We start from the raw sequence: 22485 nt of genomic DNA, 5'->3' as shown, positions 1-22485 counted from the left end.
TAAATTATTTTGTTAAATTCAGAATTAGAAGGTGAAAAATTCCAAACCCATGGTGTGCAGGGGTCTTACATGGACAAGTGTCCTATTGTTACGGATGGGTCTTTACATTTTTAGGACAAGTGTGGAAAGTGCGGATTGATTTGAATGGAGTCAGGCAGGCTCCTTTGGCTCTTTCCTTTTGATGTGTGCTGAGCTTTTAATAAAGAAACAACAGGTGTTAATCCCAGCCTTCCGATGTCCAGCCAGAACATGTTCTGAATGCCAATTGGGGAAAAAATAATGTGCCTTTCAGCTCTCACAATGACTTTCAAGGCTATGTATTCTTGCCCTGTATGTTTATAGATAGAGTAACAGTTGTAAACACCACAGTTTATGACAGCTGCATCCAAGTGGCTTTAAAATAATGTTTCATACCCTTTATATTGAGATACTTGTCATTACAGTGAACCACCTTGTCTAACTCAATGTACTTCAGAATTCATGATAAGATAAGATTACATTGCACCATTATTCTGGGAGGAGTGAAATGTAAACTTTGTTTCTGGGTTGGTAAAATTGTAGGGTACAAACCTTGTCATGTTGGTGAACTCATCAGTGCATAGTGTGGCTCACAGCTATTGGAAGTACGCAGCTCTTATTGGTATTGGTATATTATTGTCACTTGTACCGAGGTACAGGGAAAAACTTGTCTTGCATACCGATTGTACAGGTCAATTCATTACACAGTGTAGTTACATTGAGTTAGTACAGAGTGAATTGAGGTAGTACAGGTAAAAACAATAACAGTACAGAGTGAAGTGTCACAGTTACAGCGAAAGTGCATTGCAATAAAGTGCAAGGTCACAAGGTAGATTGTGAGGTCAGAGTCTATCTCATTGTATAAGGGAACCATTCAAAAGTCTTATCACAGTGGGGTAGAAGCTGTCCTTGAGCCTGGTGGTACGTGCCCTCAGGCTCCTGTATCTTCTACCTGATGGAAGAGTAGAGTAGGGAGAGTGACCCAGGTGGGTTGGGTCAAACCCCACCACAGATCAAACCAACCATCTATACTAATGCACTGATGCCAGAGCTGCTATTTATAAACTCAACACTTTAGCTAAAGCTCTTTCCTTTCCCCAGAGCAACAGTAAGTAGCTTTCCCCACACCCCACTCCACCTCACCCTTCCCCACCCTAACCTAACGCCAGCTAAAAGGATCAATTACTTTAGTTGCTGATTGATTTTTTGTTCCTTTATACAATGAGATGGACTCTGACCTCACGATCTACCTTGTTGTGACCTTGCACCTTATTGCACTGCACTTTCTGTGGCTGTGACACTTTACTCTGTACTGTTATTGTTTTTACCTGTACTACATCGATGCACTCTGTACTAACTCAATGTAACTGCACTGTGTAATGAATTGACCTGTACGATTGGTTTGCAAGACAAGCTTTTCACTGTACCTCAGTACAAGTGACAGTAATAAACCAATACCAATATCTACTGGGTTTTGCTGTGATTCTATAAGTGTTTCCTGGTTTTCCTCAATTTTTCCAAATGTGTGTGCCAGGAAAGACTTTATCAGTATTTCAGGGCTTCACGTTCCTTGGAAATGACCATGAGTGAGGGAATAGGTAGAAAGCATGGAGAGCAGAAATGTGGGAGGACCAGAGGAGGGAGAAGGTCTGCCCAAGGAGTTGAGAGCACAGTTCTCCCGTCTGAGCCCCTGCAGGGATCAACATGTGGACGTCTGAGTTGTCAGCAGGGACATCCTCTCTGGAGCACACCTCCTACTCCAGCCATAATTCCGAGCATGTGATAACCATGTTGCCAGTGGCCGTCAAGGTCACAGTGGCTGTGAAGTTTTACACGTTGCACTCTCTCCAGCTGGAGCCGGATATATTTGCAACATCTTGCAATCACCGTCCCCTATTGCACAACATAGATCACCGGTGACCTCTATTCAAAGGATGCGATTACATTTCATTCTCTTTTGCCAGAGTGAAGCAAGTGGTGAGAAGCTGGTGAGCCTGTCTGCAGGGGGTGTAGACTGCAGCCTGCCTTTGACTGAACACGTCACTTTGTGGAGACCATACATCATTTCTGATGTGTATTGCAATTAGAAGGGATTCAGTTTCGACTGCCTGGGCTACTCTAGAGACATCCTTCAGCACTCAGAACAAGAATCCTCTGACCTTTTCTACCTCCTGATGTGATCACTGGTGCCCCATTGTAGTTTTCCACTAGTACAAGGTGAAAATGACATCTGTATCATTCCACCAGCTCCCCTCTCTCAGTTGCACCTTCACACTTATATGCAGGCATGCACGTGTGCTAGATTAGTCAAGGTCATGAGAACTTAGAGGTAATGCTGTTGGACTGGAGACTTTGAGCTCACAAGCCACTGGGAACTCAGTGTAAGAAATGGAGACCGTCCACCTTTACCCAAGTATCTTGCATGTCACTCCAAACCTCTTAATGGGTTGCCATGGTAGTTGTGTACTGCTTTGGCACTGAAACCAACATTAGTGTTAGACACTGCAACTTGATAAAAATTTAACTCATGCTCTGTGTTTCCAACAAACAAATTTATGAATAAGTTTCATAATTTTTATTTTCTGCACATAGATGCCATTACTAGATGTACAATGTGTTAAGAAGTAAATTCTGCCATTGGAATACCTGATAATTATGCTGTAGGGGCTGTAATTTGACCTAATTGACCTATTAGGTGCGGGACGACTTAATTTAAACTGAGAGGATCATGGAAATTCAATACATAAGGAGAGAGAGCGGTCCAGTAAATTAATAATTCAGGTTCTGAGAGAGCAACAGGCAAGGAGGAAAGCTCAGGGAGAGGGGGGGGGGGGGGCGGGGAGAGAGGGGGGGAGGGAGAGACTGAGGGAAGAGCTCAGGCAACAAGAGAAAAAGGAAGCACCAATGTGTAAGAGAAAGTAGAATGTGGCAATGGAAAAAACATGGGGAGTTTATTTATAGCAGATAGACATTAAACCATGGATAAATGAAGAGAGAGAGGGAGCAAGAGGAACCATAACCACACACAAGGACCAGGCTTGGCTTTGGCTTTCTCATTTATGTACTGCTTAGATGAATTATTGATGCACCATAGAAAGCATCCTATCTGGATGTATTACCGCTTGGTACGGCAACTGCTCTGCCCAGGATGGCAAGAAACTGCAGAGAGTTGTGGACGCAGCCCAGCGCATCACGGACACCAGCCTCCCCTCCTTGGACTCTGTCTTTACCTCTCGTTGTCTTGGTGAAGCAGCCAGCATAATCGAAGACCCCACCCACCCGGGTCATTCTCTCTTCTCTCCTCTTCAATCAGGTAGAAGATACAGGAGCCTGAGGGCACGTACCACCAGACTTAAGGACAGTTTCTACCCCACTGTGATAAGACTATTGAACAGTTCCCTTATACAATAAGATGGACTCTGGCCTCACGATCTACCTTGTTGTGACCTTGCACCTTATTGCACTGCACTTTCTCTGTAGCTGTGACACTTTACTCTGTACTGTTATTGTTTTTACCTGTACCACCTCAATGCACTCTGTACTGACTCGACGTAACTGCACTGTGTGATGAATTAACCTGTACGATCAGTATGCAAGACAAGTTTTTCACTGTACCTCGGTACAAGTGACAATAATAAATCAATACCAATACTTGAGGACTTGGGGTCAGCTTCTCTGATAACAGCCACCTCCACTTCCCCAGAACCTCCACTGCTTCTCTGCTGTTGGACTGCCTACAGAACCTTAATTCTTGGATAAGCCATCACTTACTCCATCTAAACATCAGAAAGACAAAAGCATTGATCTACAGTCTCCTCCTGAAACTCTGTACCTCAGATGGAACCAGACAGTTCACAGCCATGGGCTGACACTTGATCCCAAACTGGGTTTTGTACTCATATCTTCTCCATTGCAAAGACAATGTGCTTCCATCTCTGCCACACCAACCGGATCCACCCATACCTCACCTCCATGCTGCTGAAACTCCCATGTACCTGCCTTCGTGTCAGACGTGGCTCATTTGGTCAAAACTCTTACCTCGTAAGGTGCGTTCAAGAATAATGCTATGTGGAACACCAGAGCACATCCGAGCACCTGAGCACAAAAACCTGTCAAAGCCTGAGCACAAAACATCTTGCCTTGTCTTCCCTGCTTTGCTGAGGAAATGTTGCATTGTCAGACGTATTGTCGTTCGGAGGAGACATTAAACTGAAGACTGTCTGACCTCTGAAATGAATGTGAATGATCACATGCCACCATGCCAAAGAAGAACAGAGTCATTTTTTCCTAGGTCTTGGCCAATATTTATTTCCCCAAACACAAGAATTGATTACCTGGTCATCATCGCCCTAGAGTTAGTGGACATCTAGTACGCACACATTTTTTGTTATGGGTGCTCCAAGAATCTGCCTTCAGGAGGTATCTTTAGCCTTTTTTTTCTATGATAAAGGCACTAAATTAATGTTGGTTACTGATGGTTACTTAATGCCTATTAAAAGACTTGATGTGTGTGTGAAGGCAATGGCAAGCACACGGTTGCAAGTTAAGGAAATAAAATCATTATATATCAGATTTCAAAAACTTGTTAAAAAAAATTACATGTGCCCAACCCTGATGGTCTTTACAGTCTGGGCATCTCTGCTGTACCTGTGGCAACGTGGCACACCTGCCAGGATGCAGTTATGATGTTGCTCACGATGTAGAGAAATTCTGGGAAGTAACAGTTCCAAGTCACAAATTGTTTCAGCAGCTACTGGTTTTGCTAAGAACAGAATTAACAGTTTTGATAATTTGCTGAGCCTCCTGGGCACAGCACGTGGCCCTTGAATGCAATTTCAAATTCAGAACTGTCCAATTAGGCAGGAGTACACATTAAGGCAGCAAAGTGGCAGCGTAAGCCTGAGTGTAATTGTCATTGCTTCTTCCTCTTGAACTGAGGCCATCTTGCTGACAAGATGCAATGATTACCTTTGTCCTGGGAGATAAACCCAGGAAGGGTTTCTCCTCTCTGTGAATGGGCTCCATACCTGCTCTTTCCTTCCCTATAGTTTCTTATTGCTGTCATGTGACAACACTGGTGCAACCTCATTTTGTTCTTAGGCCTTCCAATGAATGAACTACTCTTGTCCAAGTGTACAGCACCCTTCTGATGCTGCTGTCTTTGCAATCAGCACAGTTCAACTTAAACTACCCAGCAAATCCTTTCTATCTCTGTGCCATTATCCATATGCTATAGACATGGTTATTAGCTCTTGGAAAGTACTGTGGTTTAGAGGCACATTAATGTGATTCTAAGCCTGCTTGCTTTGTGTTCCACATTGCCCCAAGTTTACCAGGATCAGATCCATCAGCACTAAGGTTTTTTGATGTTCAAATATATTTGAAACTACTAAAAGTGAACTAACAAGTTAAAGTAATATAGAGATGTAATCTGTCTGCATGAGACCCTCAGAACAAAGTAGGTTCAATTTGATATCCTGCAAATAGGTGGCAGATCGTAATGTGTGATTGACCCGTGAACGCTGTGTTGCCCGATCACTGTGTGCAGGTAGCACTAGTCACGCTGTTCTTTACTGGATGGCTGGGAATATTGTCAGTGGTTACCACCAGCTAAAGCCAACCTACATTAGTCAAAGCCAGCCTGCTTCTCTGAATGAGATGGCATGCATTGTGTTGGCAGCAATGCTCCCAGGCACTCTGGAATTCAGCTGACCTGTGGGACATTGAACATTGGTGTCACACAGAGAAAGGAGGGGAGGCTGACATTTTTTGATACTGCATCGTGGGCTCCTTGGTGGAGAGGAGCAAAGGTGGGATCTGCCCACAGGGGCCAGGATGCTCCCCAGACAGATCTGTGGAAGGAGACAATGGTAGCAGTCAATTCCAAGGGGCTGACGTACAGAGCTGCCAGAAATTTAATGACATCACATCGGAGGTTAAGGTCAGTGAATGCATCCCCAAACACCATATCCCACCAATACACCACCAGCCTTGGATACTGCTCACTGCCCACCCACCAACAATCCAAATCAAGTCAAATTCACACCTGATATTGATACTTGCACCCCAGCCTCATGCATAGCATTGTTCGAAGTCTCACAACCATATCTCAAACCTTTCACACGCTGCCAGCTATTCAACTTTGGCAGGCACACCACTCAAACACATAAGCCTGACTTTTTCAGGGAAATGCCTTTCCACCACCAGTTTCCCCCCTTAAATACTATGTTCATTCTCCCTGTGCATGGACATGTGAATGTGGAGTTTCTAAACTTGCCAGCAGCTCCTTGCCATACTTTTCCCGACTTTATTTCAGTATAGTTCCTCAGCTGTTTATCTGATTAATGAAAGGAAATACCACAGATGATCCACAAATGTACACACATAAAAAGCCCGAGGTCAGTGAGGGTTCAAGCAGGACATTTACAAAGAATAACAGTGAGTCATAAAAGGACTGATATGGAATTCTTTTAAAAATTTCAGGCATCTCCACAGTTTAAGTTATTGATTTGAAAATGCTGTTAAAAATATTCTTGGGATGAATTTATTGTTGCACTCTTAACTAGGAATGAGACTCATATGGAAGCAGAGGCCATAAACTGGTGGCACAATATCAAAAGAACAGATTAACAAAGAAGTTTGGTCAGACTAAGTTTGTATGCAAAAGCAATTGATGTTAATTAAGATCATTGTTGCAACAACTAGACCTACAGCTTTGAGACATGTCAGACTACATATGACTGCCTTTGAACAGTCGGGTAATACATCGTCTCATTGACAGAATGCTCCTGTTCTTACAAAACATTCTCATATCCAACTAAACAATACTATATGCGATCTGTACTTTTAAAATACTGTGACCTCCGTGTTATGTCTGATTAATATGATAAGCTGTAAGTTGCATAATATGTGACTCAACCACACTGCAGATATACCCAGAAACTACATTGAATTTACAGCACTGCAAAATAGCTGCTATTGTGCAGTCCTGATGAAGCGTCAGCCCAAAATGTCGACTGTTTATTTCCCTCCATGGATGGTGCCTGACCTGCTGAGTTCCTCCAGCACTTTTTGTGTATTGCTCCAGATTCCAGCATCTGCAGAATTTCTTGTGTCTCCATTGTGCTGTGATATTTTGGTTCTGATTTTTCTGCAAATCAAAACTAAAGACAACTGCACAATGTCCTACCATAAACCTAAATGGCTGCAAAGCCAGGTAAATGGTGTCATAATAGGAAAAGCAAATGGTTAATTTAGTAGTTGTAAAATAAAACAATGTAGCAAAGGTCCATGTTTCAGTTGATTGGGGTTCCAGCTCTCATTGCAGAGCTGAGCCAGAGTGATTGAGATTTCGGAGGAAGTTCTGTGTGTCAGAGGTGTTAGGGTTAAAGTTACTGTTTGCACAATGTGGGGCTTATGCTCTGAATCATGCCACTAAAATTAACCACAATAGGGATCCAGACCTTGTCAACATCTTCAGGTAAGTTAACCTCATAAGAAATAGTGGGAGCCTTCGATAGGTTCTGGAAGTAGGACTATAATATTGAGAAATATTTGGGGTTATGGTGACTCCACGGAAAGGTCATGCTGAAAAAAATATCTGTAACCAAATTGTAAACGAGAATTAAAGAATCTGCCCAGATCATTGGAATAAGTTTTTAAGCGATCTTGTGTTAGATAACAAACCCTTCATCAACATACTTGAAGGACTTAAGTTTAAAGATATTTCTTTTTAGTATTAGAGCATCGCTGGCAAGTCAGGCGGCTCAGGCGGACCTGAAAGGGAGAAGGTAGGACAGAACTCAAGCGGACCTGGAAGGAAGACGCCTGGGTAAATGCGGACCTGAAAGGGTGATGGCCCAGCGGACCGTGTAGGGTGAACGAGGCGCACGCACGGACAGAGCGAAGGGGCAACTAACCAAGGAATGCGCGACAGTAATCGGCCGCCAGGTGAAGCGGGGAGAACGGGGTGATTGGAAGTGGATCGGGGGATGCGAAGAGGCGCAGAGCGACGACCCGGCGCACCAGGTGGGGCGAAGCATGAGCAGGCTGAGCAGGCAGCGTGAGGCGGGAGCGAACAACGGGACGATCCGGAGTGAATCTGGCAAAATAGGTGCGGACCCAGCAGGGTGGAGCTCAAGCGGACCTGAAAGGGGGAAGGCAGGATGGATGCGGACGGTGGATACGGACCTGAAAGGGAGAAGGCATGGTCTGACTCAGGCGGACCTGAAAGGGAGATGTCAGGGTGAATGCGGACCTGAAAGGGTGACGGCCCAGCGGACCGTGTAGGGTGAACGAGGCGCAGGGACGGACAGGCACAGTGTCGGCCGCCAGGTGAAGCGGGAAGGGCGGGGTGATTGGAAGTGGATCGGGGGATGCGAAGAGGGTGTGGACACGGCAAGGTGAAGCAGAAAACGATGCGGGTAGATGGAATTAGTGTAGGTGGGTACAAGGGCGGCATAAACATGGTGGGCCGAAGGGCCCGTTTCTGTGCTGTATGACTACGTCCAGCAATTAATCTCCATCCCCAATAGCCCTTCAGAGAAGTGTGGTAAACCACCTTCTTGACCTGCTGCAATTCTTCAGGTGAAGGTGTTCCCTCAGTGGAGGGGGAGTTGCAGGATTCAGACGCAGTGATGAAGAATGTAGAGCAATTTATATTTCCAAGTCAGGATGGTCCATGATCTGGAGGGTAACCTGTAAGTGTTCATATGCTCTTGTTGCCCTGGAGCTTCTTGGTGGTAGTGGCTGATCCAGTTGAGTTCCTCAGTGGTGACCCCAAGGATACTGATAATGAGAGCTCATGATGGTGCTGCCATTGACTGACATGGTGGTTAGATTCACTCTTGGTAGAGATGGTCATTGCCTGTTACTTTTGTGGTGAGAATGTAACTTGTCACTAATCAGCCTATGCCTGAACATTGTCTGGCATTTGCTGCATGTAGACATGGGGTGCTTCATTTGCTGATGAGTTGCAAATGGCATTGAACATTCTGCAACCATCTCAGCTTCTGACCTTAAGGAAGGTCATTGATGAAGCAGCTGAAGATGATTGGGCCTAGGAACTGCCCTGAAGAACTCCTACAGTGATATCCTGGGGCTGGGATGATTGACCAGTCATCTTCCTTTGTTTGATTCCAGGCATTGGAATGTTTTTCATTTGATTCCCATTAGCTTTACTTTACCAAGGTGCCTCAATACCACAGCAGGTCAAGGGCTGCCTTGATAACAAGGGCAATTTCTCTCACCTCACCTCCAGAATTCACCTTCTTGGTGCATGTTTGGATCAAGGTGTCACAGCATCAAAGAGAGAGATCGTGGAGAACCCAAATGCAGAACACCGAGACGACTGGAGTCAGGATGCTTCCTCAGAACAGAGGATAGGCAGTGACCAGGAGGAATCTTGCCTCAGGGATCTGAGGCACAGTCCCAACACAGAAACAGGATATCCTAGGGAAAAGTAGCGGAGCCCAGAGCCAACCCAAAGATTGACCAATACTCTGGCAACCAGTGCTAGTGAAACCAGGATTCTTATACTAGTCTCCTGATGGCACTCAGGTGTGTGTCATTATGCAATTAGCAGTGCATGGAAACCATGTTCTGCACAACGAGACACCATCAATTGGGCCGAATCGAAGACCAGCACTTGGAACCATGACACAAGGCTCTGATGAGGTCCTGACAAAACCCAAACTGGCCATCAGTGAGTGGGTTGTTGCTTTTAACATGCCTGGTTCAGTAACCTGATCCAGGACCCTTGAAAAACATGTCCATAAATTCAGCAGTAGCGCCACGCCACGTTAGCTGCAGAATGCACACTTTAGCTGTAGCTGCAGAAAGTACCCTAACACAGGTTTAATTTCCCTATTGTACTTCACGCTTGTGGCAACATGGTGCCCGTTAATTATCCACCAACTCCTACTGTATCAATGTGACATATGAACCTTAATAAACCCACAGCTTAACAAGAGGTACACCACCTGAAAGCAATGAAACCTGCATAACTTCGAGTGTCTGCCCAGAGTATCATTGAAAAATCACCCCTGTAATTTGTATTTGTACGACACTTTGTTGCCAACAACCCTTGGTGTAGATCGGGGTTTCTGTGATGAGCTTATTGCAGTTCAGGGATCCCCAGCCTGTGGACCGATACTGCTACTGAGGTGGGGCTCAACCACAATGGCCATAGGGCACGATCAGCCCACTCCTTTTCTCATGACCTCCACCCCCTGCCTGCCCCCACTCCCACCACCCTCACAGTTTGACCTAATAAAAATATAAGAAATGATAGACCATTTGATATCAAGATTTCCCCTTCAATCCCATTTACTGTGGGTCACTGTACAAGTGCAGTTACCTCTGCCTGCCCAGCAAGTGTCAGTTCAGATGTTAACATCCCATAAGGAGCGCAAAGCATGACAATGATTTTTTTTAAAGCAAGGGTGTCATAATTTTGTTTTTTATTTAGTGACTTCTATTTGGTGTTAGGCCAAAATTAGCACCCATTTACTGCACCAAAAATAGGTGCACTCCTATTTCTAGGCAGTAGTTCCATCTTCTTGCTCAGGGGGATAAGGATTGATTATCTGGTAAACTTTCCATCCATAGCCAACCCACACAGAAATGTATTATCAGGTGCTATTCGGGAGGTATTAGTGTATACACAGTGTGGAAGGGCAGTATTTAGTTCTGCTGACTCACAGCTTGAGCTGGGTTCGATCCTGACCTTCGGTGTTGTGTGGATTTTGCACCGTCTCAGAGACCCACCGCGTGGGTTTCCAGGTGCGCTCTGTTTTTCTTCCACATCCCTGCTGATGGGCAGGTGAATTGGCCACTATAAATTGCCCCCAGTGAAGGAGGGTGGCCAGAGAATTGGGGAAGAGATGACGGGCATGTGAGAAAGAATAATCTGCAGGGAGATATGCAGGGGAATGGGACTGATGGGCATGCTCTGAGAGAGGAATAGGTATGATGGGCCGAATGGTCTCCTTCTGTGTCATAAGGAATTACAGGGAATGTTATGAACTTTCCTCATATAACAACAGTTGCTTTACTTAAAGGGGAGCTCGCTATTTGTAAGGTAGCACACATGTGTTGAACATACAGTACAACGTTGTGTAATGCACTGTTCAGTTTAAAAGGACCCTCTGCCTGCTAATTTAAAAACATCCTGTCTGAGTTATTTTATGAGGTAAGAAAAGGGGTTACTTTAATTACCCTTTATTATCTACACCTATCCAGTCCAACATTTCAAGGGACATGCTAGATCCTGCCCTGCCGAGGCTGGGGTAAGGGGTTTTTGAAGTTTGTCATGTATTGTAGGCAGTCCGACAGGACTGATTAGTGGAGGTGCAAGGGTGAATAAATATTCTGCTATTTAACTTATTAACTGAGCACCAGAAGCAACAATAGGAAGACTTCCTCTAGGAAAATGACAGAAGGCATGCAGTTCCCAGGCGGTAGATAGCTTGAATATGGTCTGAACATTGCTCCTGCTCATTAGAACGTAACCAAAAATTCTGGAAATGGCAAAGGCTCCACTTGCCTCGGCATTCCACAGATCTTCTATCAAAGCAATGTCAGGGGATTAATGGAACTCTCGAAGGATGTCTTGATCTTTATTCCTACTGATAACGATTGTACTGAGAGTTATGTTCCCAACACACCAAATGAGCCTACACTCCATTAAATGGTTTTTACATGACAATAGTGCTCCTTCTTTGTGCATCTGTTGTCTGTCCAAAAAGCCTTCACAGCAGATTCTGCATTCCTCCGAAATATTTCGGGTGTACAGAAGCACTACGTGTAAACACACTTCCTGAGGTTCTGCCATTTGTAAAACACCTGTCATGCTTAAAATAAACTAAATGGATAGGACTGGTGTAGTTGCTCCCTAAAATGGTATAATTATATTTAGAACATTACAAATTTATTCTATTGTAACAGGAGAGAAAAAGGACTTGCATTGAAGAGCAGCTTTCACAGCACTCCTAACCACTTATAGATAATGAACCACTTCTTTTAAAAAGTAGTGCTCTAATCTACTGTCATGTAGGAAATAAGGCAGCCAATTAGGGTCCATCAGCAAGCTCCCACTTACAGTAATATGATAATAGCTAAATAATCTATTTTGGGAATGTTGAATGTGGAGTAAATGTTGGCCAGGACATCAGCAATATTTCCCCTTCGCTTCAGAAAGGCCTGAGAGAGGAGATGGGGCACTGGTTAAACATCTCATCCAAGAGGTGACATTCCCAACAGTGCAACATTCCCTCCATTTTGAACTGCTGTGGCAGCCAAGAGTTTTGTTCACCTGCTTCTAGAGGGGAGTACGAGAGAAATACAAGTAGGAGTGAGCCATTCAGCCCCTTGTGCTACTGTTCTTTGAGGTCATGACTTATCTTGAATGTAGCAGCACTTTCCTGCACTAGCCCCATGTATCTTGACTCCCTTAAGATCGGAAAATCTATCAGTCTCTCTGTTGAGTGTATTCAGCAACCGATCACCCACAATTCCAAAAGATTTACTCCCTCAGGGTGAAGAGATTTCTTCTCATCTCTGTCCTTAATGGAACAACCCTTTATTTTGAGACTGTGATCTCTAGTTCTAGACTCTCCATCCAGGGGAAGCACCATCTCAGCATCCACTCTGATAAGGCCGGTAGAATTTTGCACATCTTAGGCAGAGAATTCCAAGGTTCACCACCCTCTGGGTGAATAAATTTTTCTCATCTCATTGTTGAATGACTGACCATTTAGTCTTAAACTGTGACCCCCTTGGTTCTAGACTCTGCAGCCAGGGAAACATCATTCTTGCATCTCCCCTGTCATCCCCCAGAAGAAATTTGGACATTTCAATGTTATCACCTCTCATGCTTTTAACCGCTCCCTATAAAACAAATCCAACATCCCAGAAACCAATCTGGTGGATTGTCCCTGCACCTCATTCTGGCCTTGCGCCTTATTGTCTGCCTGCACTGCACTTTCTCTGTAACTAACACTTTATTCTGCATTCTGTTATTATTTACCCTTGTACCACCTCAATGCACTGTTGTAATGAAATGATCTGTATGAATGGCATGCAAAACAAAATTTTCCACTGTACCTCAGTATGTGACAATAATAAACCAATTTACCTTCTCTATTGCACATGTATTTTTTCTCAGGTAGGGAGACCAGACCTGTACATAAATATTTCAGATGTGGTCTCATCAATGCCCTGTATTGTTTCAGTAAGACACCTTTACTCTTATACTCAAATCCTCTTACAGTAAAGGACAAGATACCATTTGTTTTCTTAATTACTTGCGTTACCTGCATATTAACTTGCAGTGATTCATGTATAAGGATACCAAGGTCCCTCTGAATTCACCACAAGACGCCAGACACATGGTAGGAGAATTGATGGTTATTAGTTTTGTTTCAGCGGGAAGTCCTGTACACATTCAAAATTGGGTTAGCCCTTTATGGAGCACTTCAACATGTTGTGGCATGTGCTGTGAAATTCATAGTCTTATCTTTTGGTGGGATTCTCAATCTGCTTTTTCCTTTTTTTCTAGCATGAAACTTCACCGCATGATGTCAACTGTAGTTCAATATGCAAAATTCACCTGTAGTGAGATTTCCAGCCTCGCCATCTGAAATGTAACATTGGCCTTGAATACAATTTCACAAGTGTTTTGACTGGTTTGCCCATGGAGGTCAGGCTTTGAGTCACACTCAGCTTCCTGGTCTCAGGATCACTCCAGGCTGCTGTTGCTGATCTCAGCCATGTCTCAAGGTTTATTACTCTCTTTTGCATTAACAAGGTTACCCAACTTCCAGACTCAAAGGAAGAAGGCTTTGTTTACCTTTCCCTGGCCCACAGGAACAGGTAGAGTGGACCTAGCTATTTGTCTGCATTACTGGCATTCAGAAGCTGCACTTATTTCAGTATGGAGACCTTCCCAGTTAGTTCCTGCCTACAGCACTTGGTTTTAGCCCTGCACAAAGAACATAGCTGCTGTGGTGTTCTCTGCCAGCTTGCCCAGATCCCATTGACTCACCTGCCTCTACGCCACTCATCACTGCAAGATCCATTCATGGTGTAATAACACTTACCTGAAGTTAGAAGAGTATTGTGTGTATGATGGTGTGTTCCTTTAAGAGCTGCCTGCAAGGAAAGCATCTGCCTTGCTATGTTGTGACATCTGCAAGACCTCAATAGGTAACGACGTACCGAAACTGACAATGTACTGTGAACCTTACAGTCGAAGTTCTTGTTGATCATTTAACTTTCACAAACTGTTAGGATGGATTACAATGTCTGACTGCATGATGTGATTTCTAGGCCCAACCATCTCAAGCCTTTCCTGTCCAGCTGTGGTTGCTTTACTGATGCCAGCTCGAAAGCAATGGGCAAGGATCAGCATATCATGTAGATTGAAGCCAGGAAGATTCAATACCTAATTAAAATCTTGAACATTAAATTTAAATTTTATTTACAGCGTGGTAACAGGCCCTTCTAGCCCAACGAGTCCGCGCCGCCCATTTTTTTTTAAACCCATATTAACCTACCCGTATGTCTTTAGAATGTGGGAGGAAACCGGAACACCCAGAGGAAACCCACGCAGACACGGGAGAACGTACAAACTCCTTACAGACAGTGACGGGAATTGAACCCCGATCGCTGGCGCTGTAATAGCGTTGTGCTAACCACTACGCTACCCTGCATTATTTGACATGGAATCTATGTATTTACGATTCCCTTTCCTACATCGTTCTTTATCTCTAATCTTGTGACTATGTTTAATGAAAATTATCTTTTTCCTAGGTGTAGTGCAATATATAAAACAATTATTGCCACAGGTATAACATTATTCTTAAAATAACCTTCCATCATTCTGTACCAATGACATTCACAAATTATAAGCACCAACGGCTTGAACTATCCACACATTCTTCAGACATTGAGTTTTCTTTCACCTTTTCATTCATAGGGTGTGAAAAATCTGGTAACTCCATAGTCACCATGACTGAGACAAGCCTTTTATTTCACCCCAGTTGTGGTAGTGGGATTTGAATTTGTGTCTCCAAAATTTGTATCCTATCAAAACATTACCAAAGTGCTTAGAGCAATTAATTGACAGCTAATTAAGAAATCAGAAGTCCAATAATAAAAATGAGACAATTAACCAGTTCGAAGGAATTGTTTTACTGCTCATTTTTAGTTACAGGATAGCAAGTCATTTTAAACATATCATGTTAAAGTTTATCATTTCCTATTTATAATCACCAAAAATGCAAGAAGTTTAATACTGCACCTGAAATTCATTAGGATGGTAGAGAATAAGAAGACCATTAATCAAAATATTTTAACATGTGTGAAAAGTGATAAACCAAACACTGCAGAGTTAGAAGTAAAGCTACCGGTTTAAGCTTTCATAAAACTTGCAACATTCCGTGTGGATTACCTGTAGGAAAGCAAAGCATAAATAAATATTCTCAACAAAATCAAACTATATCATATTTCTGACATTGGATTTATAACAATTAAGGTGCTTCGAATCGGGCAAAACTCACTGGGCACTGGCAGCATCAAACATCTTCTTTCTGCCCTCCATGCCTGACTTGGCTGCCACATTCTTACGCCAGTCACTGACTTCAACGTTACGTTCCTGTTGAGAGTTTGAAAAACAGTGCACACTTAGAGTAAATGGTAGGTGTTTAGAATCAAGCTAAAGAAAATGTTTAACCATAGAGTATAACTGTTCAGGGCAGGAATTTTTTATGTGCGATAGTGTTATACACCCTGCCTGATGTTCAATCCCACTCATTTTGGACAACGAGACCACCAGCTAATGAGACCATTCAAGCTCTATAAAATGTTACTGTGTGAATGGAATTATATGGTCTGATAAACAAATCGATTGATGACTAAATCCGGCCTGCCAGTCTGGTCCATTATAAATCTGACGAAAGTTTTAAGTTGCTTTGGATCAGGGTTGGGCAATCGAGAACTAGAGGGCGTGGATTTAAGGTGAGAGGGGAGAGATTTAATAGGAACCTGAGTGGCAACTTTTTCACCCAGAGAGTGGTCGGTACACGGAATGAGCTACCAGCGGAAGTGGTTGAGGCAGGTACATTAACATTTAAAAGATATTTGGAAAGGTACATGGATAGGAAAGATTTAGAGGGATATGGGCTAAATGCAGGCAAATGGGACCAGCTTAGATGGGAAACTTGGTCGGCATGGACCTGTTGGGCCAAGGAGCCTGTTTCTATGCTCTATGACTCTATTTGTTAGTGATTAAAATGCAGGAAAAGCTAATTCCTCTTAAAGAGAACATACCATTCTTAATGGGCTGGATCATGCTGATCCTTGCAGCTGTACTAAATGTTTACTGTTGTGTTGGTCCCACTGCACGGCTGGGATCACAGCAGCGACCACTCCGTGAGGTACAGCCAGCTGTGGGTGAGGACTAGGCCACAGGTGGCAGAAAGTAAGACCCTGCCCTGGGCTGTTCACATGGTCTCTGACAAGACTTGATGTAAGAAGGCTTGTTCACTATTTCCAAACACCTTTGATGATTTAATGCATTTGGGAACAGATGAAAAAAATAAATAATTAAGAAAATTTAAAAATTACTTTAAAAATTTATAAATAATGCATTTTAAAATACGCAACACTGCAGTGAATTAAAGAAAAATAAACAAAAACATATCTTTTTAATGGAGGTCAGTAAGCCCATTCAAATGAATGGGTTGCATCAAGTGTCAGCGTCAAGGATCAGGTGAGAAGTGCATTTGTCCCTTGGCACAGCAAATTACAGAACACTCCTGGCCTCAATGGTGAGACCAGGGGAAGAGCATGAGGTCAGATGCATGTGCATGTACATCTGACTTCCACTGCATTCCTGTCTCTGTGCTGCAAAACATAGTGAAGCAAACAGCACCTACCACTGACCTCAGGGAGAAGTCCCCACAAAGATCCTACTGTTACTGAGGTGCAGAATTCCCTTTTCATGATGCCAATTCCTATCAGGTGTTACTTGAAAGAGACCTCTGAACAACAGCAATGATGTCATCATGCAAGCTAAGGCATGGACTAATTCTCGCAAATAAAGAAGCAGAAGTTGAAAGGTTATAATTTTTAACCAAATTTAAATTATTTTACAGAGAATGAAATGGAGATAGGGACAGGCATATAAGATTGAGGTAAAAACTGAAACAAGCAATAAAATAATGTCATTATTTAAGTTGTAATAATTATTTGAAGGAATCGGAATTCAGCAATCTACTTGGAAGTTTTTTTTCAGGACAGAGGTTGTTATATTAAAATTATGGCCTTGTATACAATTAAGAGCTCAGTTCTACATCATTCTCCGAGATATCACATTTTCAGGCACTTTTATAATTAATTCAAATTCTTGTTAATTCATTGATAAATGTTGATTGCACTAGAGTTGAATGCTACAGGGTAATCTTTGAAGGACCAAGGATGACATCTGGAGTACAGTGTTTAACCATGCATGTGCCTATCAATTGTACAATTATTTTTATCAATAAATTCTGAGGCATTATGTGTTTATACATTGTAAGAGGTACGATAATTACAAAAGGACTCTTCACTATTCATAAATGTATTTATTAAACCTGCTTGATATTAATATTAATGGAACTATGCCTGATGATTAATTAAGAGTGAAGAATTATTCCACATCTGAATATTTTTGAATAGGAACACTGAAGCAGAAAATAAACATAATGTAATCCCAATATGAAAATATGGAGATGTTATTTAATTGTTACCTTTTCTGTATCATCCTTTTTGACTGACTTCAGGTTGGCTCTCAGATCCATAGATACTTTGTGCTTGGATCCCAACAAAGCACGCAACATAGCATCAGCTGAAACACGGACCCTACGCAAAGGAGGTCGCTTAAACTTCCCTCTAAGATCAAGAATTTTCAGGGACAGATCATGAATCTGTTGGCAGAAAATTGGGTGTAAAACGTTAAAGGTGATGCATCTATGGTACAGATGAAAAGACACAGATCAAAACGTCAAATTGGTGATGTACCTCATAGCTGTTCTTGCCAGCTTTAAACTCAATGTCGTACCTTTCTTCATCCACAATCTCAATTCTTTGATGAAGTTCTTTGCACAAGTTCTGCAGAATATAAGGTCAGGTGAATATTTACACATATGCCTCCTGATTTGATCCCATTTTCATTATTTCTTCCCATAAACATTATTAGCCAAACTGTAATTCCTTTCCAGAAGTTCTTTCAATATACTAATATAACTTGTCTGAGGGAACTTGCCTCATTCAGAAATAACAGATTGATATTTCCACCAATGGAGAAATCCATTTTCTAATTACCCCTGTGGTTAAGGAGCATTTCAAAGATCATATTTTGTTCTTTTTAAGACCATCATAAGTTGAGCCCCCTTATTACCAGCGGAAACAGACCATCACTATTTATTTTATCAAACCCTTCTTGACCTTGAAGACATTCAGCAGATTGTTTTTGACCAGTTATTTCCCTTACCCATTTAATGCAATATTCCAACAAAACATAACATTTAAATATTTATTAATATGCCACAAAAGTGGAGTTTTATCCTTCCAGATCACAATGAAATTTTAAGTTACCCCATCCAGTGAAACAGGAATTAAAATTCAAACTGTGCATTAACCATTCATCTTCTTCCCCACAACCATTTAAACAGGATCATCAGGCAACTGAAGAGCCCAAACAAGGAATGTTATTAAATGTAAACCAGGGTAGTATTGAAGTATGAGGAGGCTGATACACTCTTAAGTGGAGAATCCATTGCTGACTAGAAGAAATGATGAATTCCCAGTCAAGTAAGTTTAACCAATTCCTAGACTAGCTGGATAGAGGGCTCCACAATAAGCATTTTGGCTGCTGCTATTCCGTATATCCCTCCCCACTTATGACCCATGTACTCATCCCATTCCCAAGTTAATTGCCAGTTTGACAGTCCATGGACTACTAATTTTAATGGAATCAAAACCGGAAGTTTCCCTCACTGTTAAAATGTTAATGTGACATCGAAGTGGACTGGGCCTCCCATTGGAGCCCCCAGGTGGGCAGCTTGCATCTTCCCTACTTTTTGCATGGGGATAAAAATATCCATTGAAATGTTTGTTTATTGAAGGTTTTTTGGAAAAACACAGACCTTCATTTGTTAAATAAATTTTAATGATATTGTAGGTTTTACACGATCCTGGCTTAAATGGAACAAATATGTAAAATGCCCTTACTTGCAAGTCAGTTATAGAAAGGCCACTGAGGTTGAGAGGAGGTACACGTTCTGCTAGGAATTTTTCCTTCTCTTCATTCCGTTCCTCTATTTCTTTTTCCAGATCTTCCTTGGCTTTAGCAAGCATAAGGATCTGTGCAAGCATTGTTAATAAGTCACAGTGTAAAAATAATTCAAGGCTCACTTTCCAAAAGTATCTTCTAAATAGTAGACTAGGAAACACAAGAAGTTACCTCACCTTCAGGTGGAGTTTGCGAGATGCTGAGATCTTACTACTTCTCTGTTATTGAGAAGAAAAACAAAATTTCAATGTTGTTAGATCTAGATTATTAGATAAGTACATTTGATCATGCATTCAATGGACAGCCAAACTTGAAAAGGAAATTAAAGAGAGCTACCAAACAGGGCTAATTCTTGAACTCCCTTCCACTGAGAGTTTGGGATCAGTGAATGTACTTACAATATAACAAAATAAAACAAAATAATTTACATTTCTAACGTAAAGTATTTTGAAATGGATGAACATACATAAAATTATTCATATATGCCAAACGATGTGCTGTAAAAATCGACAAGCTAAGTTCATAAAAAGGCCATTCAGCTCTTCATGAACTTCTTCTCAATTCTCTTCACCTCTGCTTGTCGGCATAACATTACATTTCTTTTCTCCCATCATGAATTCATCCAGCATTTTCTTAATTGCATTGTGTTATTTGTTCCAACTTAACCGTACGGTACTAAGATGCACATGCTAACCACTATTAGTGTAAAAATATTCTCTTGAATTTCTCTAATTTCATCATCATGGGCTGAACAAATACAAACAAAAATAGTTAGCCTAAAAATTCAGAATTGCAGCTCTTTTTTTACAACACAGTGCATCTGCAAATCAATCTCCTCTGGACGGAATAGGATAGCAACCATTTACAGGTTGAACAGACCCACTTAAAAAATTTAATCAGGCAGGTCCAGGCACGATTCACCCTTGATGTGATTTCTGTGTTAATCATGCATGGGATGATATTTCTTTTAAACATTGTTAAACATTTCTTTCAGGGCACTCTGGAGGAAATTAGACAAGTTGTACCAGGAGCAAATATTGCTTGGCATTCCAGAGACAACAAGGACTTCACAGTGCAGTGATAGATTGAGTTCCCAATAAGGTAAGTCCCATATTTACATTTTATGTTTTGTTTCCCCTCTTCCCCACAGAACTCACTGCTGCCAATCCCTCTCCTACCTCTCTTCCCACCAATTACCTCCACATCGGCCAAATCCATGATGAAAGCCCCTATCCTCATGCCCACCCTGCAAACTCTCCATATTAAATGTGGATAAATTGTTTAAAAATACATAAATATTACCTGACTCAAAACTTAACAGATTAACAATATTTCTTGTGACAAATTGTAGGATGAAAATCTTCACCTGTTTCTTCTTGGGACCATTATGGGATTGTGCACAGAGTGAATGGACTATACCAGCAGTCTTTCTATCACATCTTTAACATGGAAACTGTAATAAAGCTTATAGTCTACAGTTCTAGGATAGGACTGGACGTAATAATATTTCTTTTTCCGAATTTGTATTGAGTTTCAGAGACTTTACAAGTAGGCACTAAATAAATAACATCCTCTCAAATAAAAAATAGGAAATGGTTGGAAATAGCAAAACTCTCGTATTGAAGAAGAGATGAAGAAACAGGCTACTTACTTTAGCAAAAACCTCATGATGAGATCGTGAGAGAGGAGTGATACGCTTCGGAGGTGCTGGTTTTGGTGGCTCAGGCTCGGGCTCGGGCTCGGGTTCGGGTTCGGGTTCCGGCTCTGGCTCAGGTTCATAAACTTCTTCAGTCTCTTCCACTTCCTCGATAACTTCTTCTTCTTCGTACTGCTAAAATATCAAAAGGCCAATTATCAGGTAGGCCATCAAAATGGACTCAAATGTTGGCTATTAAACAACAAAATGTGGATAATGAAAAGTACAGCTGCTATGGAGAAGAACTCCAGGTCTATTAATATCCCTTACCTCTTCCCTAAAAGAGAGAGAGAGAGAAAGAGAGGGAGAGAGAGAGATAAGTGCATTAGAGAAAACATCATAATGGTAATATTCTATCAAATACAGTAGCATTCCAAATATATTAAAAACATAAAGACAATCCTAATCACTCATATTTCTATTTATAACTTTGTTTTACTATCCAACTATTTGGTGATTTTGGCATACTTTCAAAATAGTTTATCAGTTATCAAATATCACATAGTTTTACGTTTGTTCTTTCAAGGTATGAGAAATAAGTGCCCTTATTGTGGATTGGACTATTGACAATGTTTGGTCATCAAATTTTGACAATGTTTACTGTTTTAAAAGCTGCTTTCTGTACATTTTTAGCTCCCGTTGTTCTTGCACACACCAGTCTTAGCCACATGAGACAAAACATTTTTAAGGTAAAATAAAAGCTTAAAAGGCTACCATGAGGGAGATGTCCTGCTCCAAATCAGCATCTTATATAACAAATGTCATTGTTTAAAGGGCAGTCATTAGCCATTAAATACTGAATTCCTAGCACATCATGTGCTAAAGATACAATGCACCACAAAGAGAGTAAAATGACTTGGATCACAGTATTGTATAAAATAGCTCAGTGAAATGCAGAGGTGCCCTTCTTTTCGGACATATTGTCTGTCAGCTTTGCAAAAAAATTGCTCTGATGTAAAGAGACAGTAGAAGAAACTTACATCAATAAACCAGAATATAATTATTGGTGGAATTTGTGACATGACTTTCTGAATGAACAAGATTCCTTTTGCAAGGAGTACAGACAATGGAACTGAATGTTAATATCTCAACTCTTGACCTTTGGATAACAAAATAAGAAATCTAATTTCAAAATCTGAGAAATATACAACTTACTGATCAGACATTTTGGAGTTAAGTCTTTAAACCTGGAATGACAAAGAGAGATTTTAGTTCACTGTTGAAATTTAGCTTTTCATTTCACACTGCCATGATTTGAACAAAAAGAGATCTTTGCAAAGAGATTGTAACACTTCAGTGAGTAATAATGACCAAGCTTCCAATCAATGTATTTCTCTGTGATACTTCCCTTATCTATCAATTTTTCTAAACTGTTTTTTCTTCCTTCGTTTCTCCAATTATTTCAAGTCATGGTCTGTCTTCACTGAATTTTCACCTC

General features: G+C 41.6%; 1 protein-coding gene across 1 annotated transcript; it reads right to left on the bottom strand.

The window, feature by feature from the left end:
- Positions 1–15194: 15194 nt before the first annotated feature.
- Positions 15195–22069, bottom strand: LOC127580576 (troponin I, slow skeletal muscle-like). Its single transcript, XM_052034164.1, has 8 exons — positions 22028–22069; positions 21003–21182; positions 19528–19569; positions 19291–19422; positions 18079–18168; positions 17808–17984; positions 15579–15673; positions 15195–15469 (listed from the first exon to the last, which is right to left on the bottom strand). The coding sequence occupies exons 1-8, from the start codon at positions 22067–22069 to the stop codon at positions 15466–15468; spliced, it is 762 nt and encodes a 253-aa protein (XP_051890124.1). The 3' UTR covers positions 15195–15465.
- Positions 22070–22485: the final 416 nt, after the last annotated feature.

This window comes from Pristis pectinata, chromosome 19, assembly GCF_009764475.1.
Source record: "Pristis pectinata isolate sPriPec2 chromosome 19, sPriPec2.1.pri, whole genome shotgun sequence".
Lineage (NCBI taxonomy): Eukaryota > Metazoa > Chordata > Chondrichthyes > Rhinopristiformes > Pristidae > Pristis > Pristis pectinata.
This window is presented reverse-complemented; position numbering and strand designations above follow the sequence as displayed.